Here is a 21,624-nt window from a genome sequence, read left to right as displayed (position 1 = left end):
AGAAAAGTCTAAGAAAGTTATTCTAAATCAATAGCCATAATTAGAAATTCAGGTGAAATACCTTCAAAGCGAAAAGAACCCATGCAAACTATTAGATTTAAAAAAATAACCAGCAAAATTAGGTCCTCCCACGAACAGAAATGAAATATGATCAATGAATTATTAATTTTTTTATATATACATATATATTTACGTACTAAGCGCCTTACTCAGTGACATCGTGGAGAAAATATTCGTAAGCACACACGTCGGTGAAATTTGTTAATTTATGTGATATATAGCAAATGTTATAAGCTAATTAAGAGCTATATTTAAAAGATGCGCAGAAAAAAATAAAACAAAACAATAAAACTTATCCCAGTAATATACATAAGATAAAATTAAATGGTTTTAAAAGTGTTTCATGATACCAAAGTGATTCATAAATGCTGAATGCAATCTAAAACCAATGCCAATCTTTACAGGAAAAGTTTCTTGCGATAATAATTTAAGAAGCTTAAGCGTTTTCTGATTTAGCAAACTAATCTAGTTTGAAGCAATTTGTTTTCTCGTTGCCGTTATGAGATTTGGAGACTTGAAGGTCAAAAACTAAAATGCATTACACGGGGGCTTTCTTTCTAGCTTTATCTAGGTAGTGAAGTTACATTTTGTACGAAAAAGGAAAAAATGTTTTAGTTTCGTAATTTAGAATGTAATTTTATATGCAAATAAGCTAGTAAAATTAACAGTTTTTTAATTGAGACTTACGAAATATATAATTCAAAATCTAGCAATGAAAGGACTAGCAGAGAGAATTTAAGAACAATTTTATCAATTAACTATTTTAGCAATACAATGAAACCTATCTCACAACCAAGATAATAGTTTTTAATAATAACCTGCGTTTCGAGAACATAATTAAATAACAGTCTCTTTGAAAAGTTTCACCGTTTCAAAAACCGTACTAAGATTTGCAACCTTCCCTCACAGTTTTTCAGTCTAAGATAGCAAAGCAATTGCACTTGCAGTAGCAATGACAGCTACACCATAATAAATAACAACAGTTTATTTTATATGTAACAGCACTGTCAGCAGAACTAGCGTTGGGCAAAGGGTACTTAAATCTTTCAGGGAAGAAATCCTTACCATCCACTTAAGACGCCTATAGTCAACCTACCCCGTTTTACATGAGCACAGGAAAACATTTTCTTTCAGTAAGGCTTATTGAGTACGCCACGCCACAGAGCGAAATAGTAATCATCAACATTGCACTTGAAGCAGTTAGGAGAATATTTATTACCATAAGAGGATTCGTTGAATTTGGGTACTTAAGTGCTTGCTGACTAATATATCTGAAGATATTAATCGTCTCCGTTTTCTCAAAGCTTAGTGAAGTGAAAATATAACATTAAATTACCAGTCTAACTCTTTCACACATGTTGATAAGTTAGTTACGTTTAAAAGTACATCAATTCCGATTAATAAGGCTACTGGTTAATAGCAGCGGCCGTTCTTTTACTGCAAAATCTGTGCAAACATATTATAAGCAAGTAAATTAACAGAATTTTCTTCTTTTACTTGGGACAACAGATGGATTAATTTGGACTCGAGCCGAATCACAGAAGCCTCTCCCCCACAAACCAAACTTAATTTCAACGTTTAGGAGAATTATAAAATTTAAATGTAGGCGACTAGCATTAATAGCGTGTGCATATACATTAAATGCATTTTCATTTTTAGGTAGGAGGTAGGAAATTCCATTTCATTAAAACCGGTAGCTTGCAATTTCCAAACAGTAACTAAATACAAGTGGGGGGGGGGATAAAACTTTAAAATTTGTATTCTATAAAAGAACTGTATCATTCTCATTACTTATTAACAACAGGGGGGAATAAAGCTTTAAAATTTGTATTCGGCGCTTGATTCATAAGAACAGTATCAGTCTCATTAGTGGTGGTTCTTAGGGTCGCACTCAAGGCAACATACCTCTGCCTTCGGCTATCAAAATCAGAACATACCTTCATTGTTCGAACAAGGCCATTTAATGTGTAAGCTAATGTAAGCAAAAGGTTGACCTCCGCGATGTCATTTGTCTTAGAAATGACAGTAAGTCATATTTTGCTTTATAAACTTAGGCTTATGATGTTGCATTTAAGACAGATAGCGGTGAAATGTATAGAAGAGTGAACATAAAAAATGTATAGGATTTAATTCAGAAATTTTTTGTACATAATACTTTGTAGATATTGCTGAGGAAACAGACCTGTGTTGCCCAATACGGCGAAGATGAAGCTCTGATTTGAATCATATAAATTCGTTCTGTCTCTAAGAAAGTGTACTGGATAAAAGCATTCTATTTTTTTAGCATGTCAGGAACTTAATTGCACGTTGTTGAGAAAAGCGCTAAACTTCAATGTTTTAAAGCCCTGAATTTTGTAAGCTGTATATTAATGAAAAAGCATCAATAATTCGCAATTTTTACTAATTATTTCATCAGATGGATGAAGAATTACTACGAATTTAAAGAAACTTCCTTCTGATTTTCCAAAACTGTACAGGGTATTTATTCCAAGTATTCAATATATATGAAAAAAAATCCATCCAATTAAAGATAGTAATCGTAAAAAATTGTAAGATATTGTATTACAAGAAACTGTTTCAGGCATATTATGAATACACTTGAAGAAAATACACTGACATTTCGCACAAAGAAAGACGTAATTTGTAAGGTACACCTTTTTCCAATTCGTTGCAGATAATGAATAAAAAATAAGCACTAGGACAATATAAATCTGTTTTTCCAAATGCAATTTCCAAATAATACCCATAGAAATGGTTTTGGTTGGTTTGGTTTGGCTTATTAGATTACGGCAAAGCACTCGAGGGCCATCTGCCTTAAGGGAGGGATGCCTTTGTGGAGGACTTTTTAAGGGAAACTGGCTCGTATACACGTTAGACATGGGGAAAACCACGAAAACACCCATGCAGCCAGCCCGTTCGCGGGTTTCGAACCTCGGACCGAACTACCAGTGTTCAGCGACGTTTCTGCTCGGCCGCTGTTGGGCCCCATAGAAATGACAAAACTATTAAATGAGAGTCTTAACATACTTGATAACCACAACGATTTAGGAATGTCGAAAGCAATGCCAGAAAAGCCTGTAATGATGAAACAGTTTGAAATATCCTACGAAAATACCAAGATAAGAAATCAGATGCAAAAAGTGATGATTAAGACATGCGAACTTGAATGACTTCAAAGAATGCAAGAAAATATACTAATCATACTTCATGAAGGAAGATAATGAACTGCATTATAAGCTTGTGCTTATTCTGTTCATTCATAATCAGACCCAAGTGCATGATAGGATAAGCAGCATAAATTCTACAATACTCTTACATACGTACCAATGTATTGATATAATTGTTTAAACATCAAACATTTTTCCAATACCATTTTCAGTTTGTTTTAAGAAGAATGGTTAAAAACATATTACAAACAACATGCTTTTGAGGATTATAAGCATATTTTCTAGCTGAAGTAAAAGAAATTGAAACACGTTTATTTGAAAGAACTTAATGCTCATTTTGCTCTTCTTTGTTACACAATATATCTGAATAAATAATATATAGAACTTTTGACTGTTAGTTTAGCACTTTGTTTTGTTCAATATTAAAATCAAACTTCCTGAGCGGCCACGTAAAATGTTAATATTGCGATGTGTTCCACGAACCGCAATTCAATTGCACGGAACATTTTCAAAACCCACATAGAAAAATTAATGAAAAGATACAAATTGAACACATAAGCGGGACATATATAATCTTTAAAATATAATTTGAAGTCAGCATTAAATACAGCTTTGGTTTCAAATGGCAAAGCGCTGAAACAGAATATCTTAAACGTAATATATTCAGGTATTCAGTTTCATTCATCCACCACTGGGCTGAGTAGGCAAAATTACAGAGCATCGCAATTCAAACCCAGGTTCTGTCCCCCGCAGGAAAGAAAGGTACATACAACAGGCTTGTTGCATGAATGTTTTCACCGTCCTCACCGTGTGCCAAGTTATGCAGGTAGGACAAATTCTCTTGAAATGCCCTTCAAGAAGGCAGTCTTGTCGCAAATTTTCTATCATCAGCTCGTAGTCGGTGAAAATACATTTGATACGATTTTGATATAGGTATATCGATACGATATGAAGCACATAGTCAGAATATTTTGGTGGTGTGTATTTAATTATGGCAAAGCACACTAGGGCTATCTGCCTAAGGGGAGGGATGCCTTTCGTGGAGGACTTTCTAAGGGAAACTGGCTCGTATACACGTTACACATGGGGAAAACCACGAAAACGCCCATGCAGCCAGCCCGTTCGCGGGATTCGAACCTCGGACCGAACTACCAGTGTTCAGCGTCTTTACCGCTCGGCCGCTGGTGGGCCCCAGAATATTTTGGAATTTGTAGAATAAATTTTGCTTCCATAGCACCTAAAACAGATACTAAAATTATCTATTCCAAAGTCGTGAAAAATGTAACTGATTATTTTTCCGGTTATTCTACACGTGCTAAACTTTGCAGAAGTTGTTCTTATCGATATGATAAAGCAGTGATAACTGATAAATTTCGATAAGAAGATGTATAATAGGCATGAAAATAAAAATTGCTATTATTTTCTGATGGAGATTACTTTAAACCCGTGAAGACTAAAAGTGACTTAAGATTATGACAAAGAAAACAAAGTATAGATGAGAAACTGAGATGTATGTTTGCTAGTTTTTATAATAAACTTTATGTACTTAGTATAATAAACTAATATCCTAAATATACACATAACATCAAACTAATCAGTTACTTTGTAGATATTAAAGTAGTTAATAAAGTTCGAACAATTCACAGATTTTTATTAAAATTTTAAATATTAATAAAAGAATAGAGTATTGTAGTTTGCTAATTCAGAAGTAAATTCCAGACGTTTAAAATAACCTGAAAACTGATTTTAACAAGGATATTAAAATAAGCCGTTGGTATTTAGTTTGTGTCCCTCTGTATTTACAAAATGCTAGAAGAATAGATTTCAGTTTACATGCTTATATGACAATCAAGTTTGCACGATCCACGGTCAAGAAATCTGATATCACATATTTGCACCATATAAAATATTAGTTCTACCAAGCTGCATTCTCTATTTGAAATTAGAAGCTTTTATAAACGATTATTATCAAAGGAGCCATAAATTTCGCATGCACGTGTATAAAAGACTTACAACATTTTTATCACTTGGTTAAGATATCACTCAACACATTTGCGAGTATTACTCAACACATTTGCTTCGATGCAACTGTACTTAAGACAGATTATTCGCAAATTTTCGAAAGCAAAATGGCATGATTTAATCAAATTCATAAAAGCAGAAAGCAGTTGTATGTATACAAGGTTGTGATCATGATAAATAATCAAAAATAAGAATAAATGTACTAAGATTCAGATCAACAAAAATTGTAACCTATAGTAACAGAATGTATTGAAAGCATTTCTGGGAAGCAGAAGTCAAGCAAGCTTTCCTATACTTTGGAAGAGCGGAACAAATTCAAACTTAAAGTAAAACTGATTTTTGTTCGTTGGTTTGATTTATTTAATTACGGAAAAGTTCACTAGGTTTTATCTACCTAAAGGAAAAGATGCTTTAGTGGAGGGCTTTCTAAGAGAAACTAGCTCCTATCTACGGAAAACTACGAAAACGCCCATGCAATGCAGCCAGCCTATTCGCTTGGAATCGAACACAGGTTCAGTGGGTAACTAACTACCTGTGTTCAGTGACTTTACTGCTCGGTTTCTGGTCAGTCTGACTTTTGTTCGAAAGAGAGAAAAATTGTGCAGAATCTAAATGTTATAGAGAGATGTACTTCAATAGTTATCTTAATGTATAAATACAAACCAAAGTGAAGAAACTATAATAATAATCGCAGAAAAATTAGAAAATCTGATACCCAATAAACAAGAAACTTTCAAAAAAAAAAAAAAAAAAAAAAAAAAAAAAAAAAAAAAAACTATATTATCGGATCAGGATGCCTCACAGAAGTCAAGGAAGGCAGTTCCAATCCAGCTGAACAGGACTATCTACAAATACTTCCAACCGTCTAGCCGCTAGCATCTGATGCCACTTCGTAATCCGTTTCTAGGCTTAAACATTTAATAACTATTAGGCCGGAACTTGAAAAACAACTAAATTGATACATTATTAAATTACAGAGCATTAAAAACTAACAATTTCTCAATTGTCTCTCTTTTGGTTTCTCTTTTAAATCACCTTCTGTTAAACTTACTTTGTGACTGTTATTTTATTTCTTTATATTAGTTCCCTCCCCAGGTTTATGACTGTATAGCAGTTTTTCTTTGCAAATAATAATTGTAAACAACTATTATTTTTCGATGGCGAATACAGGATTTTCAAATTTTAAAGAGGAAATTCACCCACTCTACTATATTTCCAGCTAATTTTTTCGCTTAAATATTTACGATATGATTTTATTTTAATTTAGCATTTTTGAGCTTAAGCCCTAATGAATATGGGGAGCTTAAAGCAATCTGCAGAAAAACGCGTTTCTAAGGAGTTAGTATGCGATATTTAGTAAGGGAAAAACATTTTCAAAGTGTAGCTAATAATCTGTTTGATTATTGTTTGAAAAAAGGGGTGAACGTTTGAAAGTTCTGAAGCACTGAAGGAGAAACAAAAGACAGGGAAAAGGACAGAATTAGGTCAAGAGAAGAACAAGAATGGTATCTCGCGTAGCAAACACAACCACTTGCCACAGATTGCAGTGGTTCACGTAGTCTGATTTAAAAACTCGATTGTGACACAGCGCATCATTCAGGTGAAAGCAATATAAAGCTACCTTGCCGAAAAACTCGCCTTACTTTCAACGATTGAGTGCCTGTTGAAATCTACCTAGCAGGACGAATACTGATTTCCAAGTTAGTGGTCAAGGGAACCCGTTTAACTTAAGATCAAACTAGAATGGACTTCTCAATGAAGAAAAAGCAAGCTAAGGCCACTTGCTTAAGGGAAGATAATCTTTTAGTTACGTTACATGTACCAGCATATTCAATAACCACGAATAAAAAACCGGGACGAAATACCACTTTCTTCACGACTTTAACCGTTGGTTGTGAAACATCTTGTGAACAGCCGTGAGAAAAACTGACCTTTAATACAATAACGTATATTATACTTATGTATGTAACGGTGTTAAATACGTAGTTTTGAATTATTGGCTTTATCAAGCAAAGCGCACACCTTAAAAATTTAATCTGAATTATGCGATTAATTACTCCCAAGCAATTTTACAGATACAGACACAAGATTTAAATTTTTTTATAAATTTATGAAAAATTTTTATTCATTAATTAACTACGTTTACAAATGAATGATACAAACTTAAAAGTAAATTCCCTGAATTCAACAACATTCTTCATAACTTAGTTGATAATACAGAAATATTCTAGTTTCACTAGTGGCCGACTGATTAAAACCCCTAAATATTGGTTGTTTGGACTAGGTTCGCGTCCAGGCAAACGTCTGGCTGCATGTTTGATTTGTTTCGTTTTTCCCACACGTAACGTGCATTCGAGACACTTTCCGAAAGTTCTCCACGAATGCCTCCCTCCTCTTAGAGAAACAACCCTCGTGTGTTTTACAAAATTTGAATAACCATAACCAGAAATTTAAGTAGAAAAATAAATGTAGAATTTCAGTACCTTATTTTCTAAATTTTACGTTAGTTTAGTATAATTTTAGGCAAGTAACTTCGACAAAACTCTCGAGAAAACTGCTTTGGACTAATATCTTCGAAATACTTGCTTCCCTTTACGCAATATTTGAAAAATAAAACCATGGAAATATCCATGATAGCCAACCTGTTCCAACAGAGCCTTGTAAAACTGCCAGTATTCAGTTGAACGGCCCCTCCTTCCTAACCATCTCCAGGCTTGTACCTGCTCCAGGTATAAACTTAGACCTATCATAAGTATTCAATTTGATACTACCTTTCAACAGGATATGAAGTGAAAGTGCGATTTTTTTCGTAACGATTAGAATATTTAGCTAAATAATGAATTTTAAAAAGTAGCAATTCCTCAGCTGGTTTGAGTTCAAGGATAGAACAAATACAGGATGGAGCATAAAAATAGCATAAACAAATAAGAAATTGACTCTGCATTGAAATCTTGGACAGATTTCTATCATGCGAACCCAACTCGTCACGCGATACAGACTTTTTTTTAAATTTCTGCTTTACTCGAATATCCTGTATATTAAACCTGCAATAGCGATTGCTAAATAAAGGATGTTTCATGTATAAGTACTACAAGCTAGGTTCTACCTAAATAAATCTCCATAATTTTATTCAAAAATATGAAATATTAGAGGACAATGTTATTTAAATACTAATAAGTACTTTATTATTCGTTGGATATTTTTTAAATGAATTGGCAGCTACAATTACAAATAAAGTTTGCTTGTGTATTCTACAGTCCGATTAGATATATTGTTTGCTTTTATTATTTCAACAACTCACTGTAGATAAAAAAAAAAAAAAAGGCTGACACATATATAAAGATGGAAAAGTTTTCACATTTCTGCCTAAGAAAGAAAAAAGACAATTTTAATACTACCTATTTACGTACAATACGATAAAACAACCATGAATAAGGGGGTTGTCGGATTTTCTCTTATTTCACCTCTTTATATATGCCGATTTTAAAGGTCCCCCCCAGATAAAACAGCCTCATTTCATTTTATTTCTTTTAGAAGTTATTTTTAATACTTTGCTACTAAAAATAATACGGCAATACCAAATTAGTTCTAAACTATGGAAGGTGAAAAGATAGTCAGCTGATCGAACCTGTTTCAGTCTGAACTCGTTACATCCATTTAATGATGCTTATTCATTGCTTATTCCAGATAATCCCTATTAATGGCACTATAACTAATAGTATGTCTATTCTTAATTTCATCTGCTTTACCTCACTTTCCCAGTTGGCGGAGAGGGCAGCGATTACGATTGTAATAGATATTAGCCCAGAAGGGCTATTACTCTCGAAACGGCATCTTGCGTTGAATCGCTATGAACAGCTGTATCACTTTTAAAATTGTTGCCACCAAATATTATCGTCCTGTATTATAGTTAATGAAACTAAATAATGAAAAATCTACGTGAATATATGTACTCTCTCGCACTGTGAAAAAAAACAACGGTACCTAGAGTCATCAAATTTTGAATCCTCCCGAACATGGGCATCTGGAAGTTCGAATCTGATATTTGCTTTATTGTCAGTTTCATATTTTGAAAACATTTAACGAACTTTCGATTAAAAAAAATCAACAATTTCAAAGCCAGCAGTGGCAACATTGTAGGAAACAAAACATTTTTATCTCCAGCGCGCCAGACTGTCTATCGGAAATTCTAAAGATATAGATAAGTTTACAATCTTCATGGATTCCATTTTAAGGGAAACTGGCTAGTATTGACGTTGCACTCCATGAAAACTCCCATGAAGCCAGCACGTTCGTTGGGGATTTAAACCCGAGTCGAACTATCAGACTCGGCTGCTCCAGTTTTAGTTGGATAAGCAGTTTTAAATTTTCAGCATTAATTCTGAAGGCCAGCCAAGTTTTATGTGTTTAAAAAATCTGTCATTCACCGGATACCTTGTGTGAAGCTTTCTTATCATTTCTTAGGCACAACTAAGCTATTTTGTTTGAAGGATTGAGTGACTTTTTCTGCGATAAGTGAATTCGGGTTTGTAATAAAATGATCTCTCTTCCGAATCTAAATTGTGTGGGCCTTGAGTAGATTAATGAATTGATGGAGATGGTACAGTCGACAGGGGTAGTGTTACGCACAACGGATGTTTGGAAATTTACGGAACCTCTGCGAACCGTTTCGATCTCTTTATCGCCTGGTGCAAGGGGTAAATGTACAGAAGGGGGAAATTAGGAGTATTAGCTAGATTTTTTTTATTGCAAAGCTACTAGGTCAGTGTATGTAAGCGCACATTTTAAAAACAGGTGCATATTTTAAACATAGTCGCATACAGTTTTGTTGATACAATTAAACCAAAAAGTGAAACACCGAAAAGAAACAAAAATTCATATAAGGGAATGAGCAATTAATTCAACCATTTACCGCGGTAGTAGGTTCCTTCTTAACTAATTACTGTTAACTGAATTTTAAGATTTTCCGTTCAAAATTACTTAATTACATCGTTGCCTATGAATAACAGACTAGAAGACGGCATCATGATGTTAAGCAAAGATGCAATGGTGTCTGAACATGAAGGCTTTGACAATTAAATTAACTAAAATTCACAAACATTGATAAACTGATACAGAATAACTTAACAAAGGAATTTATTTTATGTAAAAGCTAATACTCTGAAATAATTAATTACCCAGGATTAAAATGTGTATTTACTGGTTCGATACCATATTTGCTACATAAAATTTCAAAAGAATCATTTTAATTAAAGAATTCAGACAACATCAGTCTCAACAATCTAATGGAAAATCGCTCTGAAATGCTAAACACGGTGGAAATTAAGTAACATTGAAATTAAATACCGCAAAACAGCTTTCGAAATAACTACAAGCTTCAACTGCAGGATTGCCTCAGTGACTGAAATATTATAAAGGAAAATATTTCCAATCAGAGTATTCAGTATCACGTTCAAGGACACTGTACACAAAGAAAAATCGAGCATCCGTTTTTCCGAAGCCATTAAACCAGCGAGCGAGCTAGTCTATTGACCCATCGAACAGGTGAAATTTTAAATCTCGCTCCGACATAAAAGATACAGAAAAAATAATGCTTGAAACGTCTACATAAGCATCAGCTACGGTAGATAAATGAACTCATGTTGCGTAGTCCGGAAACTGACGCTAAAAAGAAGGAAGGTTTCGAAAGAGTGACAGAAGACCAGGATGAGTTAATAGAACTAACTTATACTGCAATGTTTTCTACCGTTATTGTTACAATTTTGTAAAAATTTCCGAAGTAACTTTTCATGAAAATAAGCACATATACTGTAACAAAAGCAGTTCATTTCAGATATAAGAATGACAAAGCTTCTCGGTCAAGGTGCGACAAATTAGGTACAATGACAAACAAAAAATAATAAGCAGATTAATGACCAGATACAGTTTTATTTTAATATATACTATGCAGTCAATGTTTACTTTAGCATCGAGGAAAATACTGTATGAACACGAGAGAAAAAACAGAATTTTCAGCAAAAATTTTAACAGAGCAACCGACGGACCCAGGAATATTATTTTATTTCAAAACAGCAACTGGATGCTGTAAACGATGTAAAATGCATAACTGCTGTCCTTGCAGTATGACACGTAGGTTGGACTAGCAGAAGATCTGAATTGAGTTTCTTTTATGAAAAGAAACTTTTATTCGTGTATAGGTATAGTACAAGAGGAAAAAATATCCTTAATATACATAATACTCAAATTATGCAGGAATTGTATAGTAAAGTTCGATCTGAATTCTACGAACTGAGTTTTACTGAAGTACAAAACAGAAAGAACTCATAAAAAGATTTCATGTCTCTTTTTTAAATTAAAAATAATATTAATATTATGAGGATATATGTTTGACAACGATAGTTTACAGGTAAAGGATGTAGGAATTCTGCTCAAAAGTATGTGAAATACGGCTTTTATTTACTAGACTAAATGGTATCAATATTGATAAAACGTGCTATCACTGAATATGTAAGGATCTTATGTTTATTAACCAGTTATTACGATTTTAATCTGTACCATACCATCTTCTTTCCGTATTCCTCACCGGAATGCAAATTAGCTCAGGGTTTCGAATCGTAGAGAGTTTCTCGCACTCGCTCCGCGCTGTTAGAATTTCGCCAGCTCTATCTAAAAGTGAGTATGGCTTTTGTATTCTCTTCCTAGCGGATACTTTAAACTAAACGGTAAAATTAATTCAGCCAGATCTATATCTTATTTATTTGACTGTATAGTCTTAGACTACTTTATTAACGTTAATTAAAATTCAATTTCCAGATCAATCGAAACCTTATAAGTGGAGCCCGAAAACCTTACGCACCATACCACAAGACAATGTCGTTTTTAGTCTGGTTCCCCCCCCCAGACTTCCAGGTCCCTCCCGGCAGCAGGAAACCCGATGGAAGGCTTCGCTTTCATCATAGATATTATATGAGCACCGATGAAGCCGTCTATCACTTTCGATGGTGTATCTTCCAAGTTTGCAGGTTTGGAACAATTAGAAACCCTACAACTATATCAGAGCAATATTGAGAAGCACGTGACTTTTTAATGGCTCACTTTACTGCATTGACAACTTAAGTACTTTTATAAATTGAAAAATAGAATGAAGATCTTATGACATCCAAAATTGATAACAGCTTCCCATTTTGCAAAGCTAGTCTCTTCATGATAGTGAAAACAGGTAAATCCCGAAACTTTTAGTAGGTGCTTAAAAAAATTTCTCTCATAAAAATCTATAACATGTGTAAACACTGACTTAAAGCCAAATTTTAAGAAATGCTGATACATAAGAGATGTTACTCAGACATAAAATTTACTCGAAATTAAAGTTTAGAGATCTTAAAGAAGATGACAGCTTTCCATTATCACCATATTGTGCTTACTAAATGTACTGAATTTATATTTCGTCTGTTTCGTTTTAGGACTGGTAAACGGCCTAAATCTGGTACATGAAATCTATGACTTATTTATTTTAATCTGAAAAAGTTAAAATTTGAAATATACAAGAAATCAGTTACTCACTTCTGGTATTCATCCAAACTGTTAAGAAAAAAACGATTTAAAAAAAAAAAAACTAAGAGCCTGTTACAGGCTCAAAAGAGATAAATTGCATAACTTTTTTTAAAGGGATCGATGAGAAAAAATGTAAAGCAGCTTTTCTTTTCTTCCTCTCTTCTTAAACATTTGGTCAACAGTGGCTGAGCAGCTAAAATAGCAAAACACTGGCAGTTCATCAAATATAGATGCACTCATTATGATGTTTTCGATGGTTCGAGGTTTTTCGCTGTGCATACTGAAAATGAGCCAGTTTGCCTAAAAATATCATCCACAAAAGCATTCCATAACCTCTCAGGCATGCCTCGTGTATATTTAATAAAAGTAATTCAGTCCTTTCACATAGGTAAGGTATCACATAGTAATTCAGTCCTTTCACAAGCATATTTTAAAACTCAGAAAACCTTGAATTCATTTATGAAGATAATTAAGCAAATTTTTGAATTCAATTACAGAAACTATAAAATATTTGCTATAAGCTTTTGTTATGAAATGAATATTAGAAAAAGCTTAATTATATGATAAAAAAATAAGAATCTATAAACTTACCCGCTCTGGAATTTTGAGCGTGCCTGGCCGGAATGCGGTCCGTTTAGACGGAGGGGCATTGTTTACAGAATCGCCATACCTCGGCACTTGAGCCATGGAATTAGATACCATTCCGTTTTGTCCATACAAAGGCAAGGATTTATTATAGGCAGACGCAGCACTAGTAGTAGCACAAGATGCCAAAGTAGAGACATTATTGTTGGTCACATTAGCACTATTATTCAAATTAGCACTAATATTCAAATTAGCACTAGTGTTCAAATTAGCACTATTATTCAAATTAGCACTATTATTCAAATTAGCACTATTACTCAAATTAGCACTATTACTCAAATTAGCACAATTACTCAAATTAGCACTATTATTCAAATTAGCACTATTATTCAAATTAGCACTATTATTCAAATTAGCACTATTACTCAAATTAGCACTATTACTCAAATTAGTACTATTATTCAAATTAGCACTATTACTCAAATTGTTATTAAAATTGAATGGAACAGCATTCGTTCGTCTTGGCTCTTTATCCTGCCAGGCTACTGAATCCCGGACGCGAGTATCTTGATTATGATAAGGAACAGTCGAACCACTATTAGGATAAAATGGTTTAGAAGCCTCCACTCTGTTGTTTCTAGGATAAACAGGCCTTTTGTCAGGACCAACTTTCGGGTAGGTTGGCGCACCAACTGGATTAGGTTTGTACACACCATTCACTACTTGGGGCGGCCTTTTGGCAGTAGGTTGTTGTACCCTAGAAGAAGGGGCAGAGCTATGCCCTGGAACTGGAACTGGTCTTGAAATGCCTATTAAATTTTTTGGATCATTTATGAGCACCTGAGTAAAATCTCCAAGAGTATTTTTAATACGACGGGATGTCTCATCTTCCAGTTCAACCTGTAATTAAAAATGCCATTTATTAATTTGATGTTAAAAAACACTCACACATAAAATTTTCTTATGCAAAATTAGAATTTTACCGTAGCTGGTGCTATTAGTTCCAAAACATACCAGTTTTATCAGGGGGGAATGGAGATAGTATGACCAGCTCAGATAATTGCATGTAGGCGACGGTACTTTTTTTGCAAGTTGGTAATGCGCAAGTTGCAAGACGCAAGGGACATTACATGTTAACACCACGTGTAATGTCCCCTGTGTCTTGGAAAGATAAGGAAAAGATACTTCAACATGATAAAACAAATGTCCGTTATTTATCACACTTTACATTTTTCATATATACATAAAAAATAACTTTAGAAATGAAAGTTTATTGATACAAATCACGTAATTTAAAAAGTTTCAGACAAAGCATTACATTGTTATCCATAAGGAAACTCGAAACGAAGACTACATAGTATTGTTGGGTGTCGAAGTCTAGATTACTCCCCTCCAATTCAGCTCTTATCACAGTAAACACGTTTTCTACAAGACTGCACATCTTTTCCTCAAAAGGCAATAGTATTTGTTGGGGGAAGAAGCAATTATTTCGAAATTATCTCGGGGAAAGAATATCTGTCTATCACACGTGTGTTTCTTGTGAAATGCAAGACCTTTTAATGACCTTCAAAGTCTTTGAAAATGCTGGAGCTAAGCCGCAATAATGGACAACTGCGTTTTAGGATACTGAAGGAAATTATTTAAAAGGAGGACTTTTTCCTTGCAACATTAAAAGCCTGCATAATGAAAAAGCAATTTAAAAAAGTTCGTGCATCACCTTATCTTGAGCATCTGAACTGATTTTGGTGGGTAACCTCAGCCCCCTCCCCCTCTTCCCAAAAAAGAATAGTTAATAGTACATCATCTTGAGGACATTTTTTTTCACAAATTTAAATGAATTGGCATTCTTTGTCAGGTTGCAAATGAAAAATAATGTAAAAGAACTATAAAACTAATAAACTCTCTCTCCCTAAATATTTGTAAACTGCAGTATTACACCAGAAAGAGGAAATTTATGTTAGAAGGAAGGAAAAATAATACTCCTTAAAAATATACGTTTGCATTCAGTCAATAGCCTTAGATACATTTGAAAGCATAAATATAATCATATTGAATTGAAATCTACTTTTAGTTACCAAATCACATCTTAGGTGCATTATTTATAAGCTTTTCAAGCACATCAATTGATATTAGATAATTTGGTGAATTCTTTGCTCACTTGCTTCTTGTATAAGGTGAATGCAAATAATCCAAAACTTTTCAATTAGATTAATCACTGTAATCCACGATCTGAATTACAGAAGCAAACTAGTTATTCATTACCTCTGCACAATGGGCAAGGAGCACTGTCGTCCTGGAAGACGAAACGTTCATTTTTTGACTGTGATGTCTAACAAGACAGCATTTTCTTCTCTAGTAGCGAAATCAGCACTAGTTTAATCTCCCACAATGGCCACTCCGTGAGCTGAGATGATCATAATGACAATATGAAATTACACAGTACATTAGGGTTTGAATTTCTTTTTTTTTTTTTTCGCAATGCATAAATATCGTTTCTTTGTTGGATGTCCAACAGATTGTTCCATCACTCCAGATAATCTTATACGCCATTGATCTACGGTTCATACTTTATGACTGCATACTCACTGTAGACGATTGTCTCCCCCCCTCTTTTATTATTATTATTATTATTAATGGGACATCTTCCCAAACTCATGACCTCTAAAGTCATTTTCTCTCCACTTGAAATTTACAGTTCATCTAAAATAGTGACTGATTTACACAGGTGTCACTTACATCTCAATGTCGGTATAAATTTTTCGAATACTTATGGCTATCAAAGCTACTTTTCAATCGAACAATATGTCCATTTCACACAATATATTTCCATGGTCGTTTCTTTATTGGTGAATCTTTCAAACTGTTGGCTATACTGAAATCACTAATGCACTTGGTTAATCTTCGAATGATAATAAAGAAATTTATGGGAACCAGGCTGTAGCACTTTTCTTCATTACGTAGTGAAAACCTTTTAGCAAGTATAAGCACCTCATCAAAAAGAAAAACACTTGAACCTAATTTAAAAAAAAAAAAGTAAAAAGCATAAAACATCTCTCAGCTATACAAATAACACTGCACTCCACTGACATACATCCATGACATATATTGAATATGGATATCAAAAAGCACTGCAAAGATTAATATCACTTTTTATTGGTCACTTGTACTTCAAACACATTCAAAACACATTCTTTCGGTCAGGACTTAATTTAAAAATGTACACCTAAAGAATCATAGAATTTTAAATAACAGTTCTATAAGACTAAAACTTATCACAGACTTTTGAAAGTTACTCGGATATTTCAAATATATGAAAATACTGAATTATTCACTAGTGTACTAGATAGATGTTTAAATCCATATACTTTCAGAACATACTTATTCCTTATCTCAGAGACTAGCTTCGCTGTTTAGTACTCAAACTACAGATTTAATATGAAGTGTATCAGGACTTCCGCATTAATCTGTAAATAAGAACTTTTACCGAAGCTGGTTCCAGCAATAAAATGGATGACTGAACAAAAAGATAACTATGCATTACGTAACTAAATATATTTTTATGAAAGACTGACTAACTTTTGGTTGAACTACCACCCCTTGGCTGCTATGGGGGTTCTCAGCTGGGACTCCAGCTCGAATAGTTGCATTTGGTTACGTAAAGCTCGAACGAAGCTACGAACGAACGAAGTTACGAAGCTCGTAAATATTCTGTTATTCTGACAAATGAAACATTTCAAACTTCAACTATATGAAATTGCCTCTGGAGTACTGCCATTACGATATCTAAAATTACCACCAAACTCCATAATTGCTTTACCAACTTCATCTCATGCATTTATTGAACTAATTTTTCTTACTGTAATAGATCATATACAGATTTGCATAGTTCATAGTTTTAGGCAAATGTAACTGAAGACTTAATTCCAGAAACTTCCGTAGTTTAAGTAAATCGTAAGCCATGCCATCGGAGCGATGCCTGCACACTAGAGAAGTTTACGTTATGTTCTGTAACCCGGATATTGAAACTCGTCATCGGTATTGTATAGTGAAGAAATTTATTTCATGTGAAAGCATTTATCATTTAAGGAATTCCGAACTTCGCTTTCTAACAATTCTAGATACTTAAAATAAAGCATCACGTAATTCCACTAGTGACTGAGCACATAAAATGCCTTGAACACTGAACGTTTTGTTCCAAACTTAGTTTTTCCTTATACGGAGTTGTTTGCGATTTTTTCTCCTATTTTATTAGCAGAAGTCTCCAAAATAACTTCACCTTCGTTCGTATTACAAAAAGAAGAAAAACGTTCTTAAGCTACTTTGCCAAATGCAGGAAGTTTCGGACTGACGTAACTTCCTATTTAGTTACTCATCAAATGTTTTTGCAGACACTTTTTTCTTTAACGCACCTAGTTATAGCAAGCAAATTAATTATTTAATATTTCATCCTCGAATTTTAGTTAGGATGCCAAGTTATTGTTTCTGAAATCATATGGTGAGCAGGCAAATAATTTCGAAAACCAACATAAAATAGACTCATTTCTTCACAGCACGATCGTGGGAGAAACACGCCATAAAGTAATGTTCCGCCTTTGAAACGCTGCGAAATTCTAACAATAAGAGAATAAACTATACAAGGTCAACTCATCCATGAATTATTTCCGACAGTTTATGTAATCTTCGAAGTTCTTATTCCTGAAGAAAGCTTAAGGACAATATGCTCGATTCCTATTGCGATATTCTAGAAAAAGGAAAACTATGCATTTTACAACCAGTTCATCTAAAATAATTTCTTGTTTATCAATTCGATTCATTACATAGCAACATATATTTTTTTCATCACATTAATACAACACTGAAAGTCAGTTCCAGAACTTTACAGCACATTATTTTTTCCAATCATAATCTTTCAGCTTAATTAGAGATGTAACAAAAATTTCTCAAAGCTTTCACACTGTGGAGTTCAACACGGTCTGGTTAATTAAATTCATACAGCATAATAATAAATATCTCAGGTTTAATAAATGGCATACAATTTAACACATTACTAGAGATATTATATGGAGAAACCCTTACACATGTATATAAACTGCAAAGTATGTATATGCTCTTTGAGCACTTCTTGAGTTCTGATTACAAGCTTAAAAGCAAAGCTAATTAAGATGCAAATAATGTTGTGATTTCCTTTCTATTTGCAGTGTGAAGGAGAAAAAAGGGGTTTGCTAGCATACGGAAGATTTAATATTTTTATCTCCTACCTTTGTACCCCACCCTTTCCTTTATTTCGAACAGCAATTATCTATTTGATAGGTGCTTTCCTTCCACTACTTAGCAACTTCGAAACTGTTGAAGTACCAAAGTAAAATACATTTAAAACAAATTCTCTGTCTCTTTTCTACCTTTCATTTATTTAATCTTAATCTAGCTTTAAATCTAGTTAAAATTTTATCAGATAAATTTTTAAAAGCTCAGGAAAGAAATATTCTGTAACATGATTTCTGCATACATCTTAATTAAATTTTAAAAGACTCAATTCCTGTGACAAAGAAATTAAGAACCCCCCCTAAAAATTCAAACTCTCTGACTGTAATCGCTATTATAATTAAGTACCATTTAACCACTTACTATTTAACAGTTTGAAAGTAATACACAATTTCAAATCTTGATATGGCTTAAGCAAATCAAATAACATATTGATATTTCTAATTTCCGATGACATGACGCAGTAGTTCTTCAATATTTGATTATGTAATTTTGTCTCAAAGAAAGACCTAAATTTTAAAGCGACATTATCAACATTTCATTGTGTACTAACTTCTAAAGAAGATTATAAAAAATATGCAGGATAAAAACCAAGATGGAATGACAAGTGCAATCGGAGAAAAGGAATGTAAGGAAGAATTTTATCGCTGAAAAACTGTAGCAATTGGCCTGGAGTCTGCAACAGTCGCCATGCAAGGAGCTCTACGGAAAAACCTTTTGTGGCGCCAGTAATGTTTGGATTCTCAACAGCTGCACCATTGTCACACTGACGACGACATTATTAATGTAGGAAGCAAAAATGCGTGATATGTCATACTCTTAAAGTATATCAGCCTGCTTGGATTCTTGTTATTTAAGGGACTGCATTTTTTCTCTTAATAATTCCTTTCCGTTTTCTTAAGATCGAGGAATTCAGTTGGGAACTATTATTTTTCAGTATTATGATTATCTCTCTACGTTGAGAGCTATCTATGAAGTGTGGATTAGGAATATTGCATTAAAATTTCTACAATGTTCGAGCACTAAAGTCTCTGCTCTGTATCTGTTATCTCTCTGATTATCCCCGGGGATCTGTGTGAAATAGAATGGTACCGTACAAAACTTTTTAAAATTTAAGAATTTGTTCAAATGAAATTCAAAACGCCTAGTTGCATATTTCTGGTTCCCTGGAATAGGTGCTATTTTTTACAAATTTGCACTCAAAAACTGAAACGCATAGTTATTAGTAGCAACACTTTTACGACCTTCCCAACCGAACTTAACGAAGTTTCAGTTAATTTTTATCGGGTAATACTCTATTTTAAGGAGCGGGGAGGCATTTTGGTTATAAAAAAACGTTTTGCTGATTGACACTTTGATAGATTCGTATAAAAATAACCTTCTTAATAACTTATCAATTAGTATTTAAAAAACGGACCTACTAATTATTGTAATTATTACACTTGTTGTTACTTATTAAGCAAAACTTTGTAAATTGTAATTGAATTGTAAAAAATCCTGTATAAAAACTCAAATCTTGTTTATTTTTGCAAAAAAGTTTAAGATGATCAAAACTGTCCCAATTAGCGAAGTCTATATTATTTGATTTCCCCCCCTTAAAGTAACAAGCATAGGTGCATGACCAACCGTTTACGAGATTATTTGGCAATGTGATCTCATTGAAACACACTGTATATTACACACTCAAACAGTTTTGTCATTAACTTATATTATTTCGCGAAACAGATGATTAATGGCGTATGTAAATTTAAAATAAAAGGAGGGAACGCTCCCTTCTTTCTAAGCAAAAACTGATTAAAAAGAATTTCAATTCTTAAGAGAAGGAGTCTGAAAGGAGCAGAGAACATCACTTAAAATTTGAAGGGGGTAAATTTTGTTGTGAATACATCAGTTATAGAAACATTGCTATGCTAGATACACTTATATAACGTAGAATGATGATATTAAAATTTTAGGTGACAGCAGTAATTTATTGCAATACATGTCATGTAAGGCTAGGTGTTCTATTAAGTATGCCTCCGTGGGGAGGGAAGAAATTGGCTCTTGTATTCAAGTTGTATAAAACGAAAACCATGACTCAAACTGACGTGCAGCCCACTGAACATCAGTAGTTCGCCCCGGAATCCATTCCCGGCGAACGGGCTACCTGCATGGGACTTTCAAAGTTTACCCCATAAGTAATCTGAATACAATTCAGTTTCTCTTAGAAAGGCCTTAATGAAGGTATGCTTTTATGGCAGACAGCCTTCGCGTGCTTTGCCTCAATTAACCAGCTAAACACTGCGTCACTGATTGAACCCTGACGAAATAATCAGTAATCAGCAATTCCATTCACTCGATCTAAGCTAAGTCTTATTTAAATTACGATAAAGATATGGGTTTACTAGATAAATTTCATATGCAGATCTAAGTAATATTTATGAGAAACAAACAGGAATATAACTTGAGCCAAAACTTTCCTTTAATATTGATGCAAGTTCGCAGTTAGATCGCTACCTAACACAATGTAAGTGAGACTACTTTATATCTAAACTGTGGCAACCAGTTACGCTGCCATGACGTAAGACAATGAGTGTGTTTAACGCTTGATTGCACTGCATTATGCAACATTTGAGGGGCACCAAATGAAATATTAAACTAGAAAACATTGATAAGTTAAAAAGAGGAAAATGTATTGGCAACCATGTTTCACGACTTACTTATCTTTTTGGTCTTTGATAAGACAGATTAAAAAGCTAGGTTAAAATAAAATGATTGGAATAGGGAAAATTAGAAAAGGAAAAAGTATTTGGTATAAAAACCGCTTAAAAGGCTCTAATACTACTACAGCGGGAAAACAACTACGTATCCGTTAAATAAAGCATATTCCATTCTTTTTATGATTCCTTTTTAATGCTGCTGCTGATCACCAGTTGTAAGTCGTACGACTTACAGCTGGTGTGCATTTGGTAAAGTCCTAATTTTTTTCCCGTAAAAC

At 33.6% G+C, this 21,624-nt stretch overlaps 1 protein-coding gene across 5 annotated transcripts in view; it reads right to left on the bottom strand.

Annotated features, from left to right (window-relative positions):
- The window catches only part of LOC118198679 (uncharacterized), a 358,828-nt gene that overhangs the window by 216,461 nt on the left and 120,743 nt on the right, over positions 1-21,624 (bottom strand). For all 5 annotated transcript variants that reach the window (XM_035370443.2, XM_035370419.2, XM_035370428.2 and 2 more), the window contains one exon: positions 13,392-14,285. In XM_035370443.2, coding sequence (XP_035226334.2) covers positions 13,392-14,285 — 894 coding nt within the window. The remainder of the gene's footprint in view (positions 1-13,391; positions 14,286-21,624) is intronic.

Source organism: Stegodyphus dumicola, chromosome X1 (genome assembly GCF_044657685.1).
Source record: "Stegodyphus dumicola isolate Sdum_Otavi_A_Nest chromosome X1, ASM4465768v1".
Taxonomy (NCBI): domain Eukaryota; kingdom Metazoa; phylum Arthropoda; class Arachnida; order Araneae; family Eresidae; genus Stegodyphus; species Stegodyphus dumicola.
Note: the sequence above shows the minus strand (reverse complement) of the source record. Positions and strands in the feature narration are given on the sequence as shown.